The following is a 23,103-nucleotide window of genomic DNA, read 5'->3' as shown; positions in this document are numbered from 1 at the left end:
TGTAGATAACTGTATCCCAAAACATATGAAATGTTGTACTTTGGGGGTACAAGAACTGTATAAATGATAGGGTATTTCTAGATTATTTGGCTTGATGGTCCAGGCCTTGCTGAAATCTTTGGAAATTATTCAGAAAGGCTGCCTTGGTTTAGTTATATTGCATAGCAAAGCCTTGTGTGATTCATTAAGTCCTGCATACAATGAGGCAAAACCTTACTGCGCTATTTACAGTAGAGGAATACATGGGACTAGAAGCACTTACCAGCAAATTATGTAATGTTTGTAGATGTAGCAATCCCCTTTCTCTGGTGATATGCTGCACAGCATACAACGTTAAGAAACATATCGATATCATTGCAAAATATGTATCTTTTGCAAGATAAGAAAACTATACTAATAACTTAGTCCGCTGTGGTGTAAGCAAACCTGCTACCATTTTCATACATGCCCCGCCCTTACACAGTGATGCTGGCATGCTTCTGCTAATGGGAGCTCACAATGTCCCAGACCCTTTCATTACCAAATTGTTAAAATGAGCTTTGCTCCCCTGTCACAGTCAAGCATGATGACAGAGCACAGGGGAGGAGTGGAACAAGAATTAGACTCTGGCACCATCAAAACCACTGGCCCATTTTCACTAACCTTCTACTATCTGGTTGACACTGCCAGCCTACAGGTCCAGTATGTCAGAAAGATAATTTATATAGGAGACTGCACCAAGATTTGGCAAAGTATCTGCTCAACCCTGCCAGAAAATAATTAAATACAGAAAGTATCTGGTGGACCCTGTCAGGAAAAAAATTCCAGAAATTATCTGGTCGGCCCTGCCAGAAATACAAAACTGAGAACTTACCTTAAAGTTTAAATACTAATCCATTCGAACTGCTGATTTTTTCTTCTTTGGTTACTCATCCCTCGTCTCTCCATTCTCTTTCTCTCTCCTTTGATAGTAAAGCGTGAGAAGAGAACACGAGAGTAACAGTACTAATCAGCAGCCATGTCACACTCCTAGTTAGATTATGCGACAGGCTGCTGACTTCACAGTCTAGTCAGCATCCTATTTCCTGGGATTAAAACTGCAATGACTTCTGGGCATTTTCATTGATGCCTGCAGTCTTACCAATTTTGGATTGTTTTTAAAACAGTCCACAGACAAAAAAGATTTTTTTACGCATACAAATTCGATGAACACACGCCCGCTGGCCCATTTTGGCACCAGCCCTTCAGGCATTTGCCAGAACTGGAAGATGCCCAGTCTGCCCCTGGCACAGCATACCATGGTATGCTAAAAATTTAGTATGGTATGCAATGAGTACCTTACTACCTTGCATTTCCCTACTGTGATGTGCTGTGTTATCAGGCAACACAGTGAGTATCAAAGGTTTTCACAGTTAACTACTGTCCACATTCATTTTATACTACACTAATGCTCCAAAGATATTGACATGTGGCACATCGTTTTGCAATTGTTTTATGCTGTGGAAGCCTGATGTGTTCATTTACAGTTTCTGTTGCTCTTATGTTCATAGTTACCAGCAGAGGTAACATTGCCAGCCTTCTTTCTATTGCAGGTCATACAGCTCCATTCAAATACAGGTCAGATTTGTACAATGCACATGCACGTGTGTTTTGGAAGTGGGTTATATAACACAGAGTTGTTACATTCTTGATCACATATATGCAATAACCTGTCTATGAAACAAAGCTTAGGGCATACATACATCTGGAGCAATATGCATGTATGCCATATGATCTTGGAAGATGCTGACAGATTGCCCTTTTTTATTCACACAGGCCAAGCCTAGAAATAGTCTTCGACTCTAGTTAACAAAGACTAGATAGATACATAGATAGATAGATAGATAGATAGATAGATAGATAGATAGATAGATAGATAGATAGATAGATAGATAAGGAATAACTGCTGAGTATCCCAGAGATATTTCACATACAAGCAAAAGACACATTTTCAATGTACCTTGCAAACACATCTTCTTATAGGCTTGTGGGTAAGTACTAGGCTAGCTGTCATTGTGGGCCATTTTAAGCCTATCCAATTTCCTTTTTTTGTGCTAAAAATAACCTAGTTCATTTGATTGTAAATTGGCCTCACCCATCCCATAGTTGTTGACTATATATTACCCCTAATGGGAATAACTGGGATCATACCATTGATAATTTGAGGGGACTCAAGCATGGGAAAAAGGATTTAGAAGATGACTCTGTCCATTAATAATACAAGGGGGCAGTCCTGGGGTAAATTTTCTGTTACACATCCACATATCTAAGTTGCATTTGAATATGGACAGGGCTGAATTTTGTTTTATGTGGATGGGGAGTCTGTTCCAGAGCAGCTATATCCTCTCTAAGATATAACTGTCCTGCCAAACTATTCTGTTGATGTTACAGAAGAGATTTAGATCCTTAGACTACATATTTCTGATGTCATTTGACTTTTTGATGTGCAGTAAATCACAGGCACAGGTCACCTCTTAGCAGTCTGTTAGATGCTGGGTATAATGACAGAACTTTGAGTCGGTCCATGTAGGACATGTTGTTTAGGCCTTGTATCCTTTTAGTAAAGTATCTCTGTGGATGTTTTGGTTGTTGCATATGTCTGGATAGATATATGACAAAGGGGCATTATAATCAATGACTGACCTAATGAGGGCTGATTTAAGGGGACAATGACATTCTTAAATCAGAACACAATCCTTTTGTTTATAATCTGTGCAATATAGAACTTTCTTAGAATAATGGGCAAATTGTCAAACGTTAGGCCACTGTCCATATAAGGTCCTAAATCCTGAACAACTGGGTGAACTCTTAGAGGAGTACTGTCAATGTGGTAGTTCCCAGGAGTAGGTGACTTCTCAAAGGATACAGTAATGCAATTTTTGGCATTTAGTTTTAGTCCATGATTTTGACACTAGTTATTTATTTGGGACAAACCGTCCTGCAGGACAGCTAAGTCATTTGGAGATTCAATATCTGCTCCTAGCTTGCTGTCATCTGCAAACATAGGCAGCCAGAGCCCTTTGATATTGGCTTTTACTTCAGAAAAGTAGATGCCCAACAGCAGGGGTCCTAGTATGACCTCCTTGATCTAGATGAGAATCCTTTCATGATAAGGTGGGCAATGTAGAAGGTCTTCCTAACTACTTTAGCTACATGGGTGTTAATGACAGACTACTATCAACCTGGGTCCCCAGGTCCCACCATAACCCCTCTGTGTTTGTTTGTACTGTAGATGCCAACAAGTGGGCCCCAGGACTGGAGCCCTGTGGTACACCACTTGTGACAGGCTCCCATCTTGTGATGTATGGGTTAACATTTAAGCTGATGAGTTTTTGAAGGCAGTACAGAACATTAAGGGACTCTACTGGTTACTGGTCTCTTTTTGGAGGTAACTTCCTTTGTTTTGATTATCGGCATCCTATCTATGGGCTACTTAGGAATCTAGCGGGTGACATAATGGTTTATTCCCAGTTTATTTAGCTTTTCTACTATGCCTGCATGAGGAATTGTGTGAAAAGCTTTGGCCGGGTCGAGATATGCACTGTGTACTGTTTTGCCTTCATCCATTGCTTTGGTGACTTTTCAAAAAAAATAAATAATCTACCAGCCTGAGCAAGCATGACCTGTCCTTGATGAATCCAAACTGAGACGGGTTCAGTGTTTGGAAGTTCCCTGTATCCTGATTGATATAGATCCATGATAAGTGTTTCCATGGATTTGCATATGAGGCTGGTCAGATTTATGGTTCTGTAATTGCCTAAATCTGTGGAAGGTCCTCCTTTATGCAAGGCAATGATAGCTGTTCTCCATTCTCTTGGTACAAAACCTGTATGGAGGCAGAGATTAAACAGTGTTGTTAGGGGTGTTGGCTAAATCATGCTACATGCTATTTAAGATGCAAGACCCATTAATGCAATATTTTTTGCTTTTGATAGCACTTTTAGGACTTGGTTTTGTATGATAGCCATAGATGAGTCATTTTGTGGTATATGTTGAGGCACAAACAGAGGGGTAAAATTTTAGCTAAATTTATCTTGCAGTAGATTAATTATGTCTTTAGTCCCAGTGTGGGTAACCTCATTCACAATCAGCTCAGCACATTGCTGGATTGTACTTTTGAGATTACTAACATAACTAAAAAATGCCTTGTGATTGTCTTTGGCTTGGGTAGCTATTTTAGCCTCAAACTTGGCTTTGGTGGATTTTATCATGCTTCTGAATTGTTTGTCTGTTTCAGTGACATGGGTTTATTTCTTCTTCTGCATGCCTTTGCTACTATTTATCTCCCATTATGATAATCCTGACAAGGACTTGTACAGACCTATGTAGCTGCAGACAAAACCGTATCACTATATTTACATTCTGCAAGAGTGACTTGACCACTGGATGTCATAATGATACAGTTTTGCTGACAGCTGCAGATATCTGTACAAGTCTTTGTAAGGAGTATTGTACTGTTCAACAGCTTTGTATTCCATTAAAGACTTTGACCCATATCTCTGAATCACAATCCTGGACAGCAGCATACTAAACACTGAGCACATGGTGTTTGCATAAATCTGGGCATTTAGCATTTGAATTCGAAAACCGTCACAAAACACTGATGTTTTGCATGTTGGAGCCATATTATATGGATATATTTAGGATTTCTGCACACTGAATGATTTGCAAGACTTATAATAACTATACTTTATAAGTTTAATAGTTCAGGCATTAAAATATTAAGTTCAAGAAATATGAAATGTCATCAAGCAAAAAATTACACTGACTGTGTAAGTTGTGGGTTTGTGTTTGAGTGAGACAATTCATAAATGAAAACAATGATAGTACACTGTTTTCCAGAAAACTCTTACTACTGACCAACAAAAATTCATATTTTTATATGCATTTCAGCCTTTTGTCTTGGTATTTCTGCCTGGGGTTTCTTGACGTTTTCTTGGGATGTTTATCTTTTCATCTAAGAAGCTAATCTGACATGATGCTGGGTTGCACAGAATTACATCTCAGTGATCCTATTAAACTAGTCCTGAGTACAGTTATACATTGTTCCTACATCGTTGCCTTTTTGAATTGCAGAGAACAGCATAGTTATTCAACTCATAATGCAAAGCACCACAGACCTAGTCACACCTATAGGTACTCTCCTCAGATTGTACCCACTCTACTATCCCTAACCTGTCTTGCACAGATTCTGATAACCATGGACGGACAATTTCCTATGGTTTCTCCTGCTAGTCTGGTTGATATGGGCATCCTGAGAGTGTAGCAACTACCTTATGTACACAGACAACCTTCTACTACTACCACCTAGGAACACAATATGTGAGAGATTCAATCACATTAAGAACCTAGAATCCTTGCTGTCTCAGTCACAAACCCATACATCTGGCACTGAGAAGGTTGTCTGCACAAACACTAAGAACACCACACCTCTATCACCACCCACATCTGTATAACACACTCCTACATATGCGGGGATTCTCAGCAAAAACATACCTAAACAAAAGAGACCTCTGAAGCAAAAACACACATGCACATCACAACCCACAGCACCAAGCATCACACACAGTGCACATGTCTGTGTCTCACAGCCTCTAAGGCCCAACCACAAACCCAACATACTAGTCATAGGAGACTCTATCGTGAGACACACAGATGTGCCCTTCACCAGGCTAGACGAGGAGGAAGTCACAGTCAGTTGCCTGTTAGGTGGTAGAATCTGCCATATCACCCACGTCTTTTACAACAGGTACTGTTATGACTTTGTCATAGTCCATGGACTATATGAAGAGACACATGATTGAACTCAATGAATGTGTGTCCCAGGCAGGTATGTCCCTAGCCTTAAGCAGCATCCTACCATCACCCAGAATGACACCTCAATACAAACAGGAAATGATTGACTTTAACAATCGGATTAGTTTCTGGTGTCATTCTAAGGAGATGCAGTACCTCACAGCCTTGGGGGACATGACTGACAGACCATGATGCTTTGCCAGAGATGGCCTTCATTTTTTTCTCCTGAGCTTTAGGCTTCTGGCAAAGGCTCTTGCCTCCCCCATAGTGCCTTTTTTAGGCAAAGTCATGAGCACAAAATTACCAACATAAAAAATGTTTATGAACGAAATGTAAAGGTCATGCTGCTAAACGCTAGGAGTCTTAGCATGAAACTGTGCTCATTGCAAGCATTCCTCACCCTGGAGGATGCTGACATTTGTGCAGTCACTGAAGCCTGGTTCAAAGCTGTGGAGAGCACCCCAACCTTAGCAGGTTACTCATCCTACCATACTTTCAGACCCCAGATGGAGGGCTACAAAGCCAAAGGAGATGCAGTTTCAATATTTATCAAAGACATACACACCTCCAGGCTGGTTGAATGGTATGACACACAGGAGACACTCCAAGTGCAGTTAACTGTTGACAAAACACCTATTCAAATAATAGCTAGCTACAGACCCCCAACCATGACTCAGGATGCTCACTCTGCCTTTCTGGACTTACTTGAGTCCATCAAGATTCAACCCTCTACCCTGATAGTGGGTGACCTTAACTATCCAACCATAGAGTGGTACACCTATTCTAGCCCCAACATGAACACCCAGAGATTCCTTGACTTTGTCAATGCCAGTGTATTGGATCAGCTGGTTGGCACAAGGGGTAGAGGTGAAAATATCCTGGACTAGGTTCTAATCAATATGAGTAGCCACTGTAGCACTCCTACAGTGTCATCCGCCTTGGTATGATCCGACAATAAAGTGATCACTTTTGAAGTCAGAATCTCCCCTGACCCCCCACCCCTTGTCAGGATCAAACGAAAAAACCTTTCCAAAGCTGACTACAATCTCCTCAGAGCAGGTATAAGCAGCTTCACAGCCAACTTCCTTTCAGTTGGAACCAGCACTAATGTCCAAGCCTACACCAAAAAAAACTATATGAGTACCTACATAGCCCTGTGGACTCAGCAATACCTGACCGGACCAAATCATCTTCCTCAAGGAAGAGTAAATCCATATGGTGGACAGCAGCAACAAACAAACTCTATAATAGAAGGAAAAAAATTGCTGCCCAGGGCCAAGAAGGGGCAGGTGCTAAGTTGGAAGCAATCTCTCCTTTGTCTGGAAAAGCAAATAAGGTCACTGGTGAAATCCTCTAAAGTTAACTTCGAGTCCAAATTGGCCACATCCACCAAGGACTATCACAAGCCTTATTCACATATGTCCACAATCTCAAAGGTAACACCCAAATCTGCTCTGAATTGGTGATCAATAACACCACATACACAAATGCCATAGATATAGCCAACTTGCTGGCAGACAGGTTCAGTGAAAACTTCACTCCTCTGTCCCCCCATCAGTAAACCAGGACATACCTACCACCTGCCCCCCCCCCCTCATCACCAGGGAGCAGGTCCTTAATGCCCTCTCACAGGTAAAAAATACAGTCTCCATGGGATAGGTTCATAGGTTCATAGGTTGATACTAGGCTATCTGCCCTAGGGCATTTATAAGCCTAGCCAGAGTGTGTTTGGCTTTTGCCACCCTTTTAGATTAGTTGACTGTGCCTCTGTATAGTAGGTCACAGAAGGTAGCCCATTTTAAGGTTAGTGTACTGTACCTCTGTCAAGCAGAGACACAGAAGAGATCCCAGGGGTAAACTTACGATCTCCCATCCACTCGTCAAGATTTTTCTTGAAGAGAGTCAGTGAGGGGCTCTGCCTAACATGGATTGGGATTTTGTTCCAGAGTGAGGGGAGCCTCTGGGATATGAATCTGTCCCTCCAGCATGTCCTATTTATTTCTGTGCTGAGGTTCAAGTCCCTGGAGCGTGTAGCTCTAAGGGATTTGAATTTCCTGAGGTGAAGCATGTCCATTAATTCTGGGTTGGACATGGCTTTATACGTCAGACACAGATCGCCTCTGAGTAGGCGGTATGCAACTGAGTAGAGCTGGAGTTTCTTTAGCGGAACTGCATAGGGCATCTGTTTGAGCCCCTTGATCCTCTTGGTGAGGTACGTTTGGGGTCTTTCCAGTTACTGCAGGTGTCGGATAAGGTACATCCCAAATGGGGCATTGTATTCAATTATGGGCCAGATAAGTGATGAGTAGAGGGGCACAATGACCCATGGTGGTCTATATAGAAGGTCTTTCTAACCACTTTGGCAATGTGATTGTCAAAGGAGAGATTACTTTCTACCTGGGTCCCCAAGTCCCTAATTACTTCTTCCGTACTTAATGGATTACCACCTATGTGGTAATTTGTGGGCACTTTGTTTTTCCCAAAGGGGATGACTATGCACTTTCTGGCATTTAGCTTTAGGCCATGGCTCTGGCACCAGTTATCCGTCTCTGTGAGACCCTTTTGGAAGATGCTTGTGTCAGCCAGAGAGTCAATTACAGCATGCAGTTTGCAGTCATCTGCGAACTTGGTCAGCCATAGTCCACCCGTGTTAGCCTGTACCTCGGAGAAATATATACCGAACAAGAGAGGTCCCAGGACTGAGCCTTGTGGGACACCACTTGTAACTGGTTTAGAGTCTGACATGGCACCTGCTATTCGGACCATGTGGGTTCTATCCCTGAGACAGTTTGCAACCCATCTTGTGACATAGGGGTTGATATTTAAGCTTGTGAGCTTATTTATGATGCCCGAGTTGGGTATTGTGTCGAAGGCTTTTGCAAGGTCCAGGTAGGCTGTGTGGACTACCTTCACTTTGGTAACTGTTTCAAAGAAGTTGACCAGGTTAAAGAGCAAGATCTGCCCTTAACAAAGCCGAATTGGGTAGTATCCAGTGTCTGGAAGCTCCCAATGTCTTTGTTTATGATTTCCATGATGATACGCTCCATAGCTTTGCAGACCAGGCTAGTCAGGCTTATAGAGCGATAGTTTCCAGGGTCTGCTGTGGCACCACCTTTGTGGAGTGGGGCCACTGTTGCTGTACGCCATTCGTTGGGTATACATCCTGTAGTAAGGCTGAGACTGAACAGTGACTTTATATGAGGGTTTAGTTCTTCTTGGAACTCATGTAAGACACAGCCCGGGACACCGTCTGGTCCCATTGATGCTGTGTTTTTTGCTTTGGAGAGGGCAGCGCTCACCTGTGCATCTGTGATCTCAGGAAGACTACACTCTGTTGTGATAGACATTTGCTCTTTTGGGGGGGGGGGGGAGAAGTTTGCACTGAACCTTTCTGCCAGGATGTTGGCAATGTCTGTGGGTTCAGTGTATTTTTTGTCATTTTGCACTAACTCAGAGCATATCTGGGAGTTGCCTCCCAGGTTTCTGACATAACTAAAGAAGGCCTTGTGATTATCATTAGTGTCTTGTGCAATTTTTCTTTTGAAGCTGGCCTTAGATGATTTTATGAGGGATCGTAGTTTCTTGCTAGTACTGATCAGAGACGCCTTCCCTTTTTGGGATTTTGCTCTATCATGTAGTAGCTTTCTCCTTCTGTTGTATAGCTTATTTATGACCAGGGTCCACCAGACAGGTCTCCTGCCTTTGGAGGAGTGAGTCTTGGTTTTATTTGGGATAGCATGCTCCATGCATTCCTGTAGGTGTCCATAGAATGCTTTTGTAAAGGGATCTGCATTATGGGCCGTATTTTCTACTGGCCCGGGGGCTTTGAAGGATTCCACCTCGGTTTTGAGAAGTGTGAAGTTTGCTTCTGAGAAGTTCTTCACCGTGGTTTCCTTGGCTAGGGGTGGGGATGGAATATGGATGTCCAGTGAGATTAGTTTATGGTCTGATCTTACCAATGAGGGGTATAGCTCTGGTGTGGAACATAGAGACTCCATGTTGGTGATGACCAGATCCAATATGTTTTCCCCTCTTGTGGGAGTGGTGCCCAGTTGTTCCATAGCATTTGAGCTTATAAATTCTAGGAACCTTTGGGTGAGGGTGTTTGGGCTTGAGTAGCAATCAATGTTTGGGTAGTTGAAGTCACCCAATATAATGGTGTTTGGAGAGACCTTCATATTCTCCAGTGTTCTCAGGAAAGCCAAGTGAGGTTCCTGCATTTGGGAGGGTGGTCTGTAGCAGGCTACAAACAGAAAGGCAGTTTTGCCCACTGCTAGTTGCACATGGATGGTCTCCGATGCTTTGTGCAGTGCCACTAACCTGGAGGTGTGTGTATCTTTGATAAATATGAATACTCCCCCACCTTTTGTGGTTCGGTCCGAGTTTTGCAGCCAGAAAGCATGGTATGAAGTATAACCTGTTAGTGCTGGGGTGCTCTCAGGAGCCTTGAATCAGGTTTCTGTTACTGCACAGATATCAATATTCTCCATACTGAGGTGAGTCTCGAGTGCGTGCATCTTGAGGTTTAGACTTCTGGCGTTGAGCAACATTACCCTTAGTTTCTTTTTCTTTGTGTTGTCTATGGAGGTGGGTTTGTCTTTTGAGCCTTACCTAAAAAAGGCACTATGGGGGAGGCAAGAGTCTTTGCCAGTATTCAAAAATCCAGGGGTGACAGGTGCAAGCCGTCCCTAGTGAAGCTATGTGGCTTGTCGAGCATGTCATCCCAGGCTGACAGACACTAGATCCCCTTTGAATGACACCAATACTGTAGCCAATTGTTAAAATTGATCCTTTTGTCTTTATACTGTGGCATCATTCTTGCTGAGGGTAAGATGCTACTCAGAGTCAGGGTCATACCGGCCTGGGCTACATGATCAGAGAGCTCCTCTATGTCTCTTTTCATGTAGTTCAGGGAGGTACGTCTCAGGTCATTCACACCAGCATGGACAATGATGGAGTCATATTTGTGCTTGCTTTGGAGTGATCTGAGTGCTTGTGCTACATGGCGGATCCTGGCACCTGACAGGCAGCTTACAGTGACCTTCTCCTTGTTCAGCCTGGTGAGTGGGAAGTCAGTGTGTCTGACAATAGAGTCACCTATTACAAGTGTATTAGGTGTGTTGTTTAGCCTTAAGGGCTGTGACTGTGTGGCACACTGACTTTGTGAGCTATGTGCTATGTGGGTATTGTTTCGTGATAGGGGTTGCTTGGATGTCTGCTTTGGAGGTCTCTGCTGCTTAGACAGATTTTTATTTAGAGCCTCCGAGTATGTTTTTGTGTGTTTATGTGTTTGGTTTGCTGATGCGATAGGTCTATGTAAGACTGGATTTGTGGTGTGTGTGGTTACCTTCTCCTCCTGACAGGCTGTGCCAGTACTGGGTTGAGAGAGCTTAGCCTCCATTTTGGCTATATAGTTGCATCTCTCACATATATTTGAGCTTGTTTGGAGGAGGAGAGGGTAGTCTGCATACATAAGGCAGTTGTAACATTGCCTCAAGATTCCCAGATTCACCAGCTGGACTGGAGAGTAAACCCGAAACTGACCTTTGGACATGCCTGAATAATATAGGGAACTACTTATTGACTGATAAGAAAGAACCAATAGGGAGCAAGTGCTTAAAAGGAGTATAAGAGGATGTAGTGCTTAAGTTTATTAGTGTTTACCTATGAGATTACTTATACGAGCAAATGCAGGGCTTTAGAATGAAAATAGAGTGCTTATTTTGAGATTTAGAGCAGTTTACTTGGATCCGATAACATCCCTGGCTGTATCCTACATGAACTCAGGCATAAGCTCTCAGCTCCATTAGACACCCTATTCAACCAAAGCGTGAGGACCGGCTTCATCCCAGCTGAATGGAGGACAGCCACTGTCATCCCTCTACACAAAGGTGGAGCGTCCACTGACCCAGGCAATTATAGCCCCATCAGCCTAACTAGCCTGATCTGCAAGGCCATGGAATGCATTATCATGGACCTTATAAACAAGGACATTGGCAACTTCCAAATGCTTGACCCCACACAGTTTGATTTTGTCAAAGGGAGATCATACCTGTTAAACTTGGTTGACGTCTTCAAAACAGTCACCAAAGCCATGGAAAAGAGGAAGACAGTGCACACCACCTATCTTGACCTAGCCAAAGCCTTTGACACTATTCCCCACTTGGGCATAATAGATAAACTTTCTCAGCTAGGCATCAACCCATATGTCACCAAATGGGTAGCTAACTGGCTCACTGATAGAACTTAGTCAGTCAAAGTAGGGGAAGCCACCTCTAGTAGTAGACCCGTAATGAGTGGTGTACCCCAAGGATCGGTCTTGGGGTCTCAACTGTTTGGGATATACTTTTCTGAGGTGCAAGCCAAAACCAGTGGTCTGTGGCTGACCAGGTTTGCAGATGACTGCAAGCTGGGCACTGTCTTAAATTCCACTAGTGATGTGAACATCCTCCAAGAGAACCTTACCCAAACTAATGACTGGTGCCAGAAGCATGGCCTCAAACTGAATGTCAAGAAATGCATCATTATTCCCTTTGGGGAAAATGTCATCCCCAATAATTTTCACATTAATAACAACATTAACAACAACATTAATAACAACATACTAAGCATGCAATCAGTCATGAGGGACTTAGGCACCCAGGTTGATAGCAACCTGACTTTTGACCACCACGTTGCCTCCATTGTACGGAAGGCTTTCTATATAGTCCACCTCATAAATAAGGGTATTTCATCCAGGAACAAGGAGGTCATAACATCCCTGTACTCCTCCCTTATCAGACCCATTATCAAGTACAATGCCACCTTAAGCATGTACCTTGCCAAGCACATGTAGCAGTTGGAGAGACCACAGAGGTTCCTAACCAGGAAAATCCAAGGTCCTAAACACCTATCCTATACAGATAGGCTAAAAGTCCTGCCCCTCTACTCAGTCTCATACAGACTGCTCAGAGGTGACCTGTGTCTGGCATACTAGGCCATTTCATATCCAGTCTTGATGGAGTTGCTGCATATCCGTAAGACAAACTCCACTTGCACAACCCGCACATAAGGCCTAACCCAGTCTGTGACATTAATAGAACTTGTTGGTGGGATAGATTTGTGTCCCAAAAACTCCCCTGTCTGTAGAATAGACTCCTTCTCCATGTCAAGCAGAGTACCTATCTAGCCATCTTTAAAAGGAACCTGGATGGCTGGATAGGAAACAGAAAATACACCCCGAGATACCACCTGTGTCCCTGCTGGACAGGGGAAATGTGCTGACTTTGAGGGAACATGGGCAAAATTCTTGGCTAGGCTTATAAGGGCCTCTTCGCCAATAGCCTAGTATCATCCTATAAAAGAATGAACCTAAGAAATTATTCAAAGCATATTACCATAACATAATTTAGACTGGTTTGGATTTCAGGAAAATTGCTCTTCCCGGGAGCTTCAAGCAGGGTTGTGCTCCCTTGCTTCAGTTACATATATCTGTAAATTTTTGCCAGGCATATAAACTGTAGGCAATACTACAGACGCATGTTTAATTTATTCTGTTGGCTGTTAAAAGGACTGAAGCACAGGCTGGTCACTGTCTTACTATCAGGCCTATCTGTACATTGCTGCCATTTTGTCTCTGTAGAGCCTTTGTTGCTGCCATTTTGCCTTTGGGTAACCTATATCATCACTGTAAGAGGACAAGCAATGTGTTCACATAAATAAAGCAGAGAAGCAGGAGCTTTAAGGACAGCTATACTAGATGATAAAAATATCACCAATAGCAGTGAGGTGCCCCTTGAAAAGAAGCTTTCCTAGTTTCTAGGACCATACATGAGGGAAACATCTCATCTAACATGACAGAAGGTACAACAAAATGCTGAAAAATGAAGTACACATTGTACACAATGATGTTTCAGTGTGCTTTCATAATGAGAATAGCAGTATTGTTTTGTAGTAATGACTTTAGTCCTTTTTTTCTGAAAGGTATTTCTTATGTTGCAAAAAGCAGAAGCAGAAATTTATATTGTAGCTGGATACATGCCGCTCAACCTCTTAGAGCAAGATATCTCGACAAAGCCACAAATAATGGGGGGATAAAGGCACACAAATAGTGGCACTTCTTAAATATTGTTCTTACAAACTTAGAAAGTTGCTAGAATAACAAGTTTTGCATTAGTCCAAAAACAAAGCACCAAGAGGAGGCAAATCAAATAAACTTAGCGTACTGTAGTTTATTGTCCGCTTTCATCCAGAATACAAAAAACCAGTGAATTTACAAGCACATTTATAACAATCCCAATCAAACAATTAAGTAATTAAAAAACAATTAAATCAATTTAAGCTTTTAAAGACACAAGTTCAATTAAAAAAGGAATTAAATTCAATAGATTTGTTTATAGATAATTCCCTATATTTTAAAAAACATTTGACATTGATCATGTCATTGAGACCAGGATGGACATCAGAGTTAAGTCTGATCTGCCATAATGTTTCACGCTGTTCTAAGTAGTTCTTATAATCTCCCCCTCTTAAGTCAGGTTGAACTAGTTCCAAAACAGAAAACATAAACTTTCTAAATGTAGGACAAACTACAGAATGTTTAAATAAAGCGTTGTTGTCATCTTTATGTTTAATGGCATACATATGTTCCCTGATGCGTATTTTTAAACTTCTACTGGTCATACCTACATAAAAACATGAACATCCAGAACAAATACTAATGTATACATCTCCCTTCGTGTTGCAATTCACAAAGGAAGGAACGCTAAAAGTTTTCTCAAAATTTTCAAGACAAATGTATGGTCCTTCAAGTATATATCTGCACATGTTGCAATCATAACAACAGTGCATCCCTCTTCTATTGGAAATAGTATTGGTAATATGCGAAGTTACAGCTTGTAAAGCCTTCTTAACATTGAAAGCATTTTTAGAAACAAAAAATGGTTTATTTCCTAAAATTCGAAAAAGTTCAGAATGCCCCCTAATAACTCTCCAATTCTTTTTTATTATTTGTTGTATCTGTTCACTGTCAACAGTCATGTCTAAAGAACAAACCAATCTGTGTTCAATATTGGCATTGTTAGACAGCCCAACGTGATGATTGTTATATTCACTATAATTTAACAATGCCTGATAATCTGTTGAACGTTTAATCATGATGTCATTACTATTATTGATTAATTCACATATGGGATATCCCCTATTTATGAACAGATCAATAATAAAATCAAATTCCTTTTGTAAGAGACAGTTTTTTGAAGTCAAACGACTAGCTCGAATGAACTGCCCTCGTGGTATGTTTTTGACTATGTGTTTGGGGTGATTACTATTGTAATGTAAATAGCTATTGGTAAAAGAATCCTTGCGATAAATACTGCTGTGGAACCTACTTTCTTCTTCATCCCACCACAGGAGTACATCCAAAAAATTAATTTTCAACCCTGCACTGCCTAAAGTAAATTTTAAATAACTAGAAAAATCATTAATGTCAATCAAAAAATTACTAACTACATTGATGTCTCCTTCTATAATGAAGAATAAATCATCCACAAATCGACAAAAAAAGGGGATATGGTATTTATCGCGTAGTATGGGCAAATGCTGATGCTCCCACCATGCCAAAACCAAGTTGGCATAGGCGGGAGCAGCAGCAGAGCCCATAGCTACTCCCCTCTTCTGTTTGTAAAAAGTTTTTTCAAAAAGAAAAAAATTGTTGTCTAAAATGATGTCAAGAAACCCACAAATGGTAGAAATAGCATTTTTGGTGAGTCCACAGTTCTTCTTGGCTAAAAAACAACGGACTGCTTCTACCCCTTCATGATGAGGTATGCAGGTATAGAGCGAAACAACATCAATAGTGCATAATATATGTGTTTTTTTATCAAAAAAATTATTTTTAATAAACCTATTAAATTTTTCCAAAAAATGCCAAGAATCCCTGATATATGAATCTTCATTGAACAGACAGGGTCCTAAAACAGCATCAACAATGAGTGAAATACCCTCAGTGATGGAATGTGGAGATGACACGATGGGTCTAAGTGGAGGGTCAGTTAATGATTTGTGTGTCTTTGGGATTCCAAAGATGACACCTATTCTGGGTTCATGCACGATACAAAAATCATATAGTTCATAACTTATGTAACCTGACATTAAGGCATCATATAACAATGAATAAATTAATCGTTGTTTATACAAAATTTCATGAAGACTGATGGTTTCATATTCTTCATTGTTTTCTAAAATGCTTAACATTTTTTCTCTATAAGCCTTTTGTTCTAATATCACAATGTTACCACCTTTATCGCTTTTCATGAACCTCAGTTCAGAGGTCAAGGATCTAAGTGTACGCAAAGCCATCCTTTCCTCATCACTTAAATTATAAGAACCCTTTGTTCTACTAGCCAATGCCTTTCTAATTTCTTCTGTACATAATTCTTCAAATACTTTAATGGTGTACTGCAATGGTGGAGTAAAACTTGAAGGTTTGATTAAATTCTTGTTCATGATAGAAATATCATTCATTAAATAAAACAAATTTAATTTCCGTGTGTAAATTTTTATATCAACTATAGTTTTACTAAAATCAGCTCTTATACTAGGTACAAAATTCAAACCATATTTAAGGATTTTAGTTTCACTGTTGGAAAGTTCAAAATTAGTTAAATTAATAATAGAAAATTTTTCATTAATATTATCTATGTTTTTGAAGAGTTTGAAGCCAGAAAAGTCCGGCTTCTGGTTAGAACAGAGTGCGTGCTGCTCTGTCCCTTCTTGGTGAAAAAAGAAGAAGATGAGCTGTTCACGCCAGATTTTGAAACAACATCGGCTTTCTTTTTAAATTTGTCACATGTCCCATTATCAGAGTCAATAATATCAGTGGTAACATGTCCATCCCCTACATTGTCATGAATATCACTACCATTAGGTTGGTGAACAAGGGAAAGTCCATCATTGTTGTCAACAGATAGAACACCAGTGTTCTGACGGTTAATAAAACCGTTTTTTTCAAGTCCAGTCGAATCAGTTGTAGAAACGACGCTACTAAAGGTCTTCCTGTTGTCATTAACTGGTGGATACTGTTGGTATCTTCTATTGCCATTCACATTAAAGTTATTAGTCTGATAGCTTTTGTTGACAAAGTTATCGTATGCAACATTATTCTGATAGGCGTTAATATCACGCCCTAATTTAGACTGCTTTCTACCTATAATTTCCGCTGAATGCTGTTCCAATTCATCCCAAATGGAACGAAAGAAATCATCAAAGATTTCAGCCGAAACCATGCTTTTCAAGCTACCCTCAATATGAATGATCTCTTCCTTTAAACCATTCATTTTTGTACAGTTATTGTCAATTAATAATTTTAACAGCCGCAAACCGGCATCATTAAAAAAGGCAATGAGCACTTTGAACAACGGATCATGTACAAAAACCCCATTAGGACACTTAAAGAACCTAAGTCCTTTTGGAACAATGTCCAACTCGATACATCGTGCAAAGTAACCGTTCTCTAATTCAAGAGAACGGTAACGCTTTAACAGTCTGATCAATAAATCTCGTTTTTTATTTAGGTCAGCATCGCTAACATTTTTGTAATGCTCACCTGCAGAACTAAAGGGATTCACTGCATGTTCAAACAGCTTTTTTACGGACTTGTAATGCCCGCCGATTCCAACAGGATAAACGTTTTTGCCATTACGTTGTTTTAATTGCCGCTGTGGCTTTGGTTTAACGGTTTCAAAGTTGTCAATGTTAACAATGGTATCCATTTCGTCGTAGTTACCAATGGGACTAGAGGCATTCGCTCCAGCACTTCCCGTATGCAATGGTACATCACGTACGTTGTCATCATTCAGGTCACGTTCACGTTCACATTCAGTGGCCCTGGTTACCAGGAATTTCAATGAATTTTGAATATCCGTCAAGGCGTTTACCAACAAAGTGCCAATATTGACAGGATTAGTTTCTTTTGTTGTAGGTGTGGAATGAATAGATAGTCCAAGAAGTGGATCATCAATTACCTCAGCCATGGTGAAGGCGAATAAAGGTCACAACAGAAAAAAATCGCAAATAATCCAAAAACAAAGCACCAAGAGGAGGCAAATCAAATAAACTTAGCGTACTGTAGTTTATTGTCCGCTTTCATCCGTAGACTTCGTCAGAATGCAAAAAAACAGTGAATTTACAAGCACATTTATAACAATCCCAATCAAATAATTAAGTAATTAAAAAACAATTAAATCAATTATTTGATTTGCCTCCTCTTGGTGCTTTGTTTTTGGATTATTTGCGATTTTTTTCTGTTGCGAAGTTTTGCATTAGCATGAATTTTCTGAAGGGTATAAAGTCTAAAACTCTAATGTCTGTCATTATTTTCTGACTTCAGTCTTCAATGATTTGTCAATGATTTACCAGCAAACTACAATTTTAAGAGAAACAAACCAAAATATGAAGCAAAAATCTTGACATTCTGTGAAAATCTGTACAGTTGAGAGGTATGATAGCATGTGACAGTTGTGATTGAGACCATGTTCGATGTGGCAATGGTGAAGTGACTGACTTGAATTAATCAGAGTGTATATATAATGGAACTGTCTATCAGGGAAAGTGAAAGACAAGTTTTAGGCTGTATTACAGACCACTTGTTAAAGAACATGAGCAGAGGAGTTATTTTTAAAGTATCAATGGAGGAGAAAGATGCCACTGAAAAAGCCACTGATGTAGTTTTTAAGGCATTAGTGCATTGCCTTTTATCAGGAAAATACTGAAGGGACGAAGTAATATAAAACGGCAAGGCAAGGGAGAAGATTTTTAAAAAGGACCAAAAACTCAAAATATGATACACCTTAACATTTTATCAAAGACTATTATAGAGAGGGATATTTTTATAATTTACAGAGGGAATCTTGTATGTAATGACACTGTATTGTTTGCATTTCTTAATAACTGTCACAATGTGCTAGCTTACTTAGTTAAAATGACGTTTTAAGCATGAAATGTACAAATCAGAGACCCTTCTTGTGCCAGATCTAACCGATGTTGACATTTAAAGAGTTTGCCATCAATGCATGCCAGACCTAGTTAACAGAAGTGAGCAATGTGGAAACATGGTTATATTACCAGAAAATATCAAACAATTTAGTGCACATCTCTTTCCATCCTGAAAACATGCTCTGAAATTAGACAAATCATAACAGAGTGCTTCATTAGTGTTACAAATGCATTTTTTAGTAAGGCAACATATACATTTCAGAGTATGTAGAAGTTTTATTTCACAGAATTATCACTTTAGGCATGAGTACAGGACTCCCTTCTTACTGCAGTCTTTAGATCTGTCTCTTTAAGTTAAGAACTAAAAAGTACTGGCGGAAGATTAACATAGAGCATTTCTCAAAATCATGAGTTATATTTAGTTTTCTGACACAGTGGAATGAGTTGGGGAAACAGTTTTTTACTTTACCATGGACAAGTTTAGAGCTTAGTTATCTTGAGCAAATCACAGTAAAAAGGTTTAGTGCAAAATTATATTGTATTTTAAGAACGAGAAATTCACCAAAGGTGTTTGCAAACAGAATGCTAATTGGTCTGACATATATTATTGTTGTGCTTAAAGTTAAGTAGAGTGCACATACACAGGGAGTAAACCACTGTGAATCTTTCACATGTCTGAGCTACTTAAACACCAAGTACTAACTGGAAGAGTTAATAGACAAAGGATCCATTATCACCTGTCAAAATATGCTCATTGAAGCTTTTTATACAAAATACTTGAGAGTTCAATTCACAAATGCTGCAAATACCAGGTAGAACATTAATAAATATTTTTTTAATCATCCACATACATAATGGTCATAATCTTATACCTTCCACAACTATCTATAGCTAGTCCAGTATCATAGCACTTTAGAGAAAGTGTAGGTAAGCAGCTGTAGGAATCATGTGGCATGCTATAACCATTCTCACAGAAGTATTTCTGTAGCTCATCTGTGGCATAGCTTGTTGTGGGAACTTTCATATATTTAATAGGAGGAAGTCTGTGTCACTGCTGACGGCTACAAGGCCTAGATTAATGTTTACTGTTGAGGCAGTGAATGTGAGGGTGTGGTGCAGCAGTTAGAGTTGCTGCCACACAGCAAGAGGTTCTCCGGTTCGATCCTCGGCTGGGGTGCCATCTGTGTGGAGTCTGCATGTCCTCCTGGTGGTCACGTGGGTTTCCGCCAGGTGCTCTGGTTTCCTCCCAAACACATGCTGCAGCATGATTGGACACTCTATAATTGGCACTAGGTGAGAGTGTGTGTCTTCTGTGGAAGGTTGGTTGCAGGGCTGGCAACTGGACACTGTAAAACTCCACTGCCTGTTGTTCCACTGTGGCAACCCTTGATGGGAAAAGGAGAAGAAGAGGGGTAAATGTCAGTGATTTATCTTGAATAAAAGGACCCACCAGAAGTACAGTAACAGCAATAATAAGCTGATGGACATACGGCTGTAACCTGAGACCTGTAAAGGACAACAGCTTGCAGAGCTCTGCCAGCTTAACATGTGAGAGTCGGGGTACATGCAGCCATCCACTAGGTAGATGCAATTTGCTCAACTTATCAAGGGTAGTTGATTGTATTCTTAGCTTCCACTTAGGTGTTATAACAACACATAAACAAAAATCTTTGTGCCGTGGGGTGAAGAAATAACTTTAGCTAGTTGAAAAAATAAAAGAAGGAAAAGAATGGAAATTAAGAAAATATACTTTGTGTTATTAATAATAAGGAGATGAGTAGAAGCAATGTTTGGGGTTCTTAGCAGAGTTTTTTTTACATACACTGAAGTTCTAAGTGGCTCAGAAGCATTGCAGTAGTGTTGCTGATCCAATGTATGTAGAAGAGCAACCATTTTGCACCTTCATTTCTCCACGCAGCCTTAAAATTCATGGCAGTTTACTTAGAAAGGAAAGTGTTCACTGGAACCAAGTCAAAATTCTTTCCCTTTGCAATGAATTTTTATTTTATTTATTTATTTTTTATTTTGTTTGTGCTGGTTTCATAATGAGGAAGTATCTATTATATATGCCAGTTTTCATGGGTGAGCAGAAAGTGCTGGAAAGACCATATGCTTGCTCCGTGTCCGACAGTGAGCAGACGGAATCTGTGAGTATCAAACCCATGCTTAGTCTTACACAGCATCCTTGCTGATAACTTATTAATCTAATCTCCCAAGCTGATACCAACCCCATGCTCTTTAATGTCCAGTCAAAATTCTCAGTAAAAGAGACTTCAGATATTAATACAAAGTGCAGCACATCATAATCATTCACAACCTATGGCTACGGTATCTGAATATTGGTACATGTCAGTCCCCATGGCTACTGTATCTGGATATTGGTACATGTCAGTCCCCATGGCTACTGTATCTTCTGGATATTGGTACATGTCAGTCCCCATGGCTACTGTATCTGGATACTGGTACATGTCAGTCCCCATGGCTACTGTATCTGGATATTGGTACATGTCAGTCCCCATGGCTATGGTATCTGGATATTGATACATGTCAGTCCCCATGGCTACTGTATCTGGATATTGGTACATGTCAGTCCCCATGGCTACTGTATCTGGATATTGGTACATGTCAGTCCCCATGGCTACTGTATCTGGATATTGGTACATGTCAGTCCCCATGGCTACTGTATCTGAATATTGGTACATGTCAGTCCCCATGGCTACTGTATCTGGATATTGGTACATGTCAGTCCCCATGGCTACTGTATCTGAATATTGGTACATGTCAGTCCCCATGGCTACGGTATCTGGATATTGGTACATGTCAGTCCCCATGGCAACGGTATCTGGATATTGGTACATGTCAGTCCCCATGGCTACGGTATCTGGATATTGGTACATGTCAGTCCCCATGGCTACTGTATCTGAATATTGGTACATGTCAGTCCCCATGGCTACTGTATCTGGATATTGGTACATGTCAGTCCCCATGGCTACTGTATCTGGATATTGGTACATGTCAGTCCCCATGGCTACGGTATCTGGATATTGGTACATGTCAGTCCATGAGTTGAGTTACCATGTAGGGCTAAACCTATAACCTTCCAGTCAATGACTGCAAGTTTCTGTTCAGATACTACCAACAAATGCACAATGTTATTATGTGTGGAGAATGCATTATCATGTACTGCCACTAAAGCAACTGATCAACTATATAAAACCATGTTTGGAAAACAGAGCAGTTCTGCCTTTGAGCTTCAGATCACATCAGTGTTACACAGAGTTTCTTACCTGAGTGAGAAAGTTGTTAAGAATGGAATCAGTACAGTGGAGATACAACAAATACAAGTCAGAAGAAAGTATCTAAATCCCTGGCAGAATATGAAATTGGATAACCATGTGCAAAAGGTAAAGATGATAGTATAAGAGGAAGGACATATCCAAGAGTAATTCAAAATCTATGGCATACCTGAAGACAATATTGCAACATACAAGAATGCAATAGCCAACATTTATTCAAAATACATTTCCTTCTGAATGTATGTGAGACCTCATCCAGAATAAATATCTTTCAGAAGGCTTACATGTCATTAAGTTTATAGAAGTTATCTCAGCATTATCTGATTACAGTTTTTAGTAAATATTTCCCATATAAATAATCTAAAACTCCAGTAATATTGAACAAAACAAGTATTAAAATATGATTGTAAAATACTTACAAGTTTGGAAATTGGTCGGTTACCAGATGGAGCAACACAGGTCATTTTTCAGTCACAGATACGAAGACAAATGGCTAGGAACAAAAACTGGTGTCTGTGTATGTGTGTAAAAAGCTTTTGTGTCTCTAGCCTTTTATACAAAGAAGAGGCAGGCAAAAAGATAAGGCAGCAATATGTTATCAGCTTGTAGTAGTTTACATATTTCTTCCTGGTTTGCTAAAGTGATTAACGGATAACAGGCTATGCAGTTTAATGCTTTTCTTCCTCCATCCATGTCACCTTAAAAATTATGGCATGTATAAAACTGAAACCTAAGCAACCAGGATGACACTTTACTTGAAAACCTACATAATGGACTAAAGATCTTGATTTCTAGGCTTGTATAGTCACTACACAAAAGCAAATCGTGTTTGTGGTATAGCTGGTAATGTACAAGGGAGAGTTATCTTTAGCAAGAGGATAGACAGGATCTCACTTCTGTTTATTTATTTATTTGTTTGTTTGTTTGTTTGCCTTCTGGAGAGTAAACTCAGAAGGTAAGGAAAAAGTAAATAAAATGTAGCAGAGACTGGAGAAAGTAAAGGACAGGATTGTCAGTATGT

The 23,103-nt window shown here is 40.2% G+C and overlaps 1 protein-coding gene across 1 annotated transcript in view; it reads right to left on the bottom strand.

Moving 5' to 3' along the window:
- The window catches only part of LOC122796818 (galectin-6-like), a 332,787-nt gene extending 310,195 nt beyond the window's left edge, over nucleotides 1-22,592 (bottom strand). The window contains exon 1 of the mRNA XM_044065917.1: nucleotides 22,502-22,592. Within this exon, the coding sequence (XP_043921852.1) occupies nucleotides 22,502-22,546 (45 nt within the window). The 5' untranslated portion in view covers nucleotides 22,547-22,592. The remainder of the gene's footprint in view (nucleotides 1-22,501) is intronic.
- Nucleotides 22,593-23,103: the final 511 nt, after the last annotated feature.

This window comes from Protopterus annectens, chromosome 1.part0, assembly GCF_019279795.1.
Source record: "Protopterus annectens isolate FY-2018-M chromosome 1.part0, PAN1.0, whole genome shotgun sequence".
In the NCBI taxonomy this organism is placed as follows: Eukaryota; Metazoa; Chordata; order Ceratodontiformes; family Protopteridae; genus Protopterus; species Protopterus annectens.
Note: the sequence above shows the minus strand (reverse complement) of the source record. Positions and strands in the feature narration are given on the sequence as shown.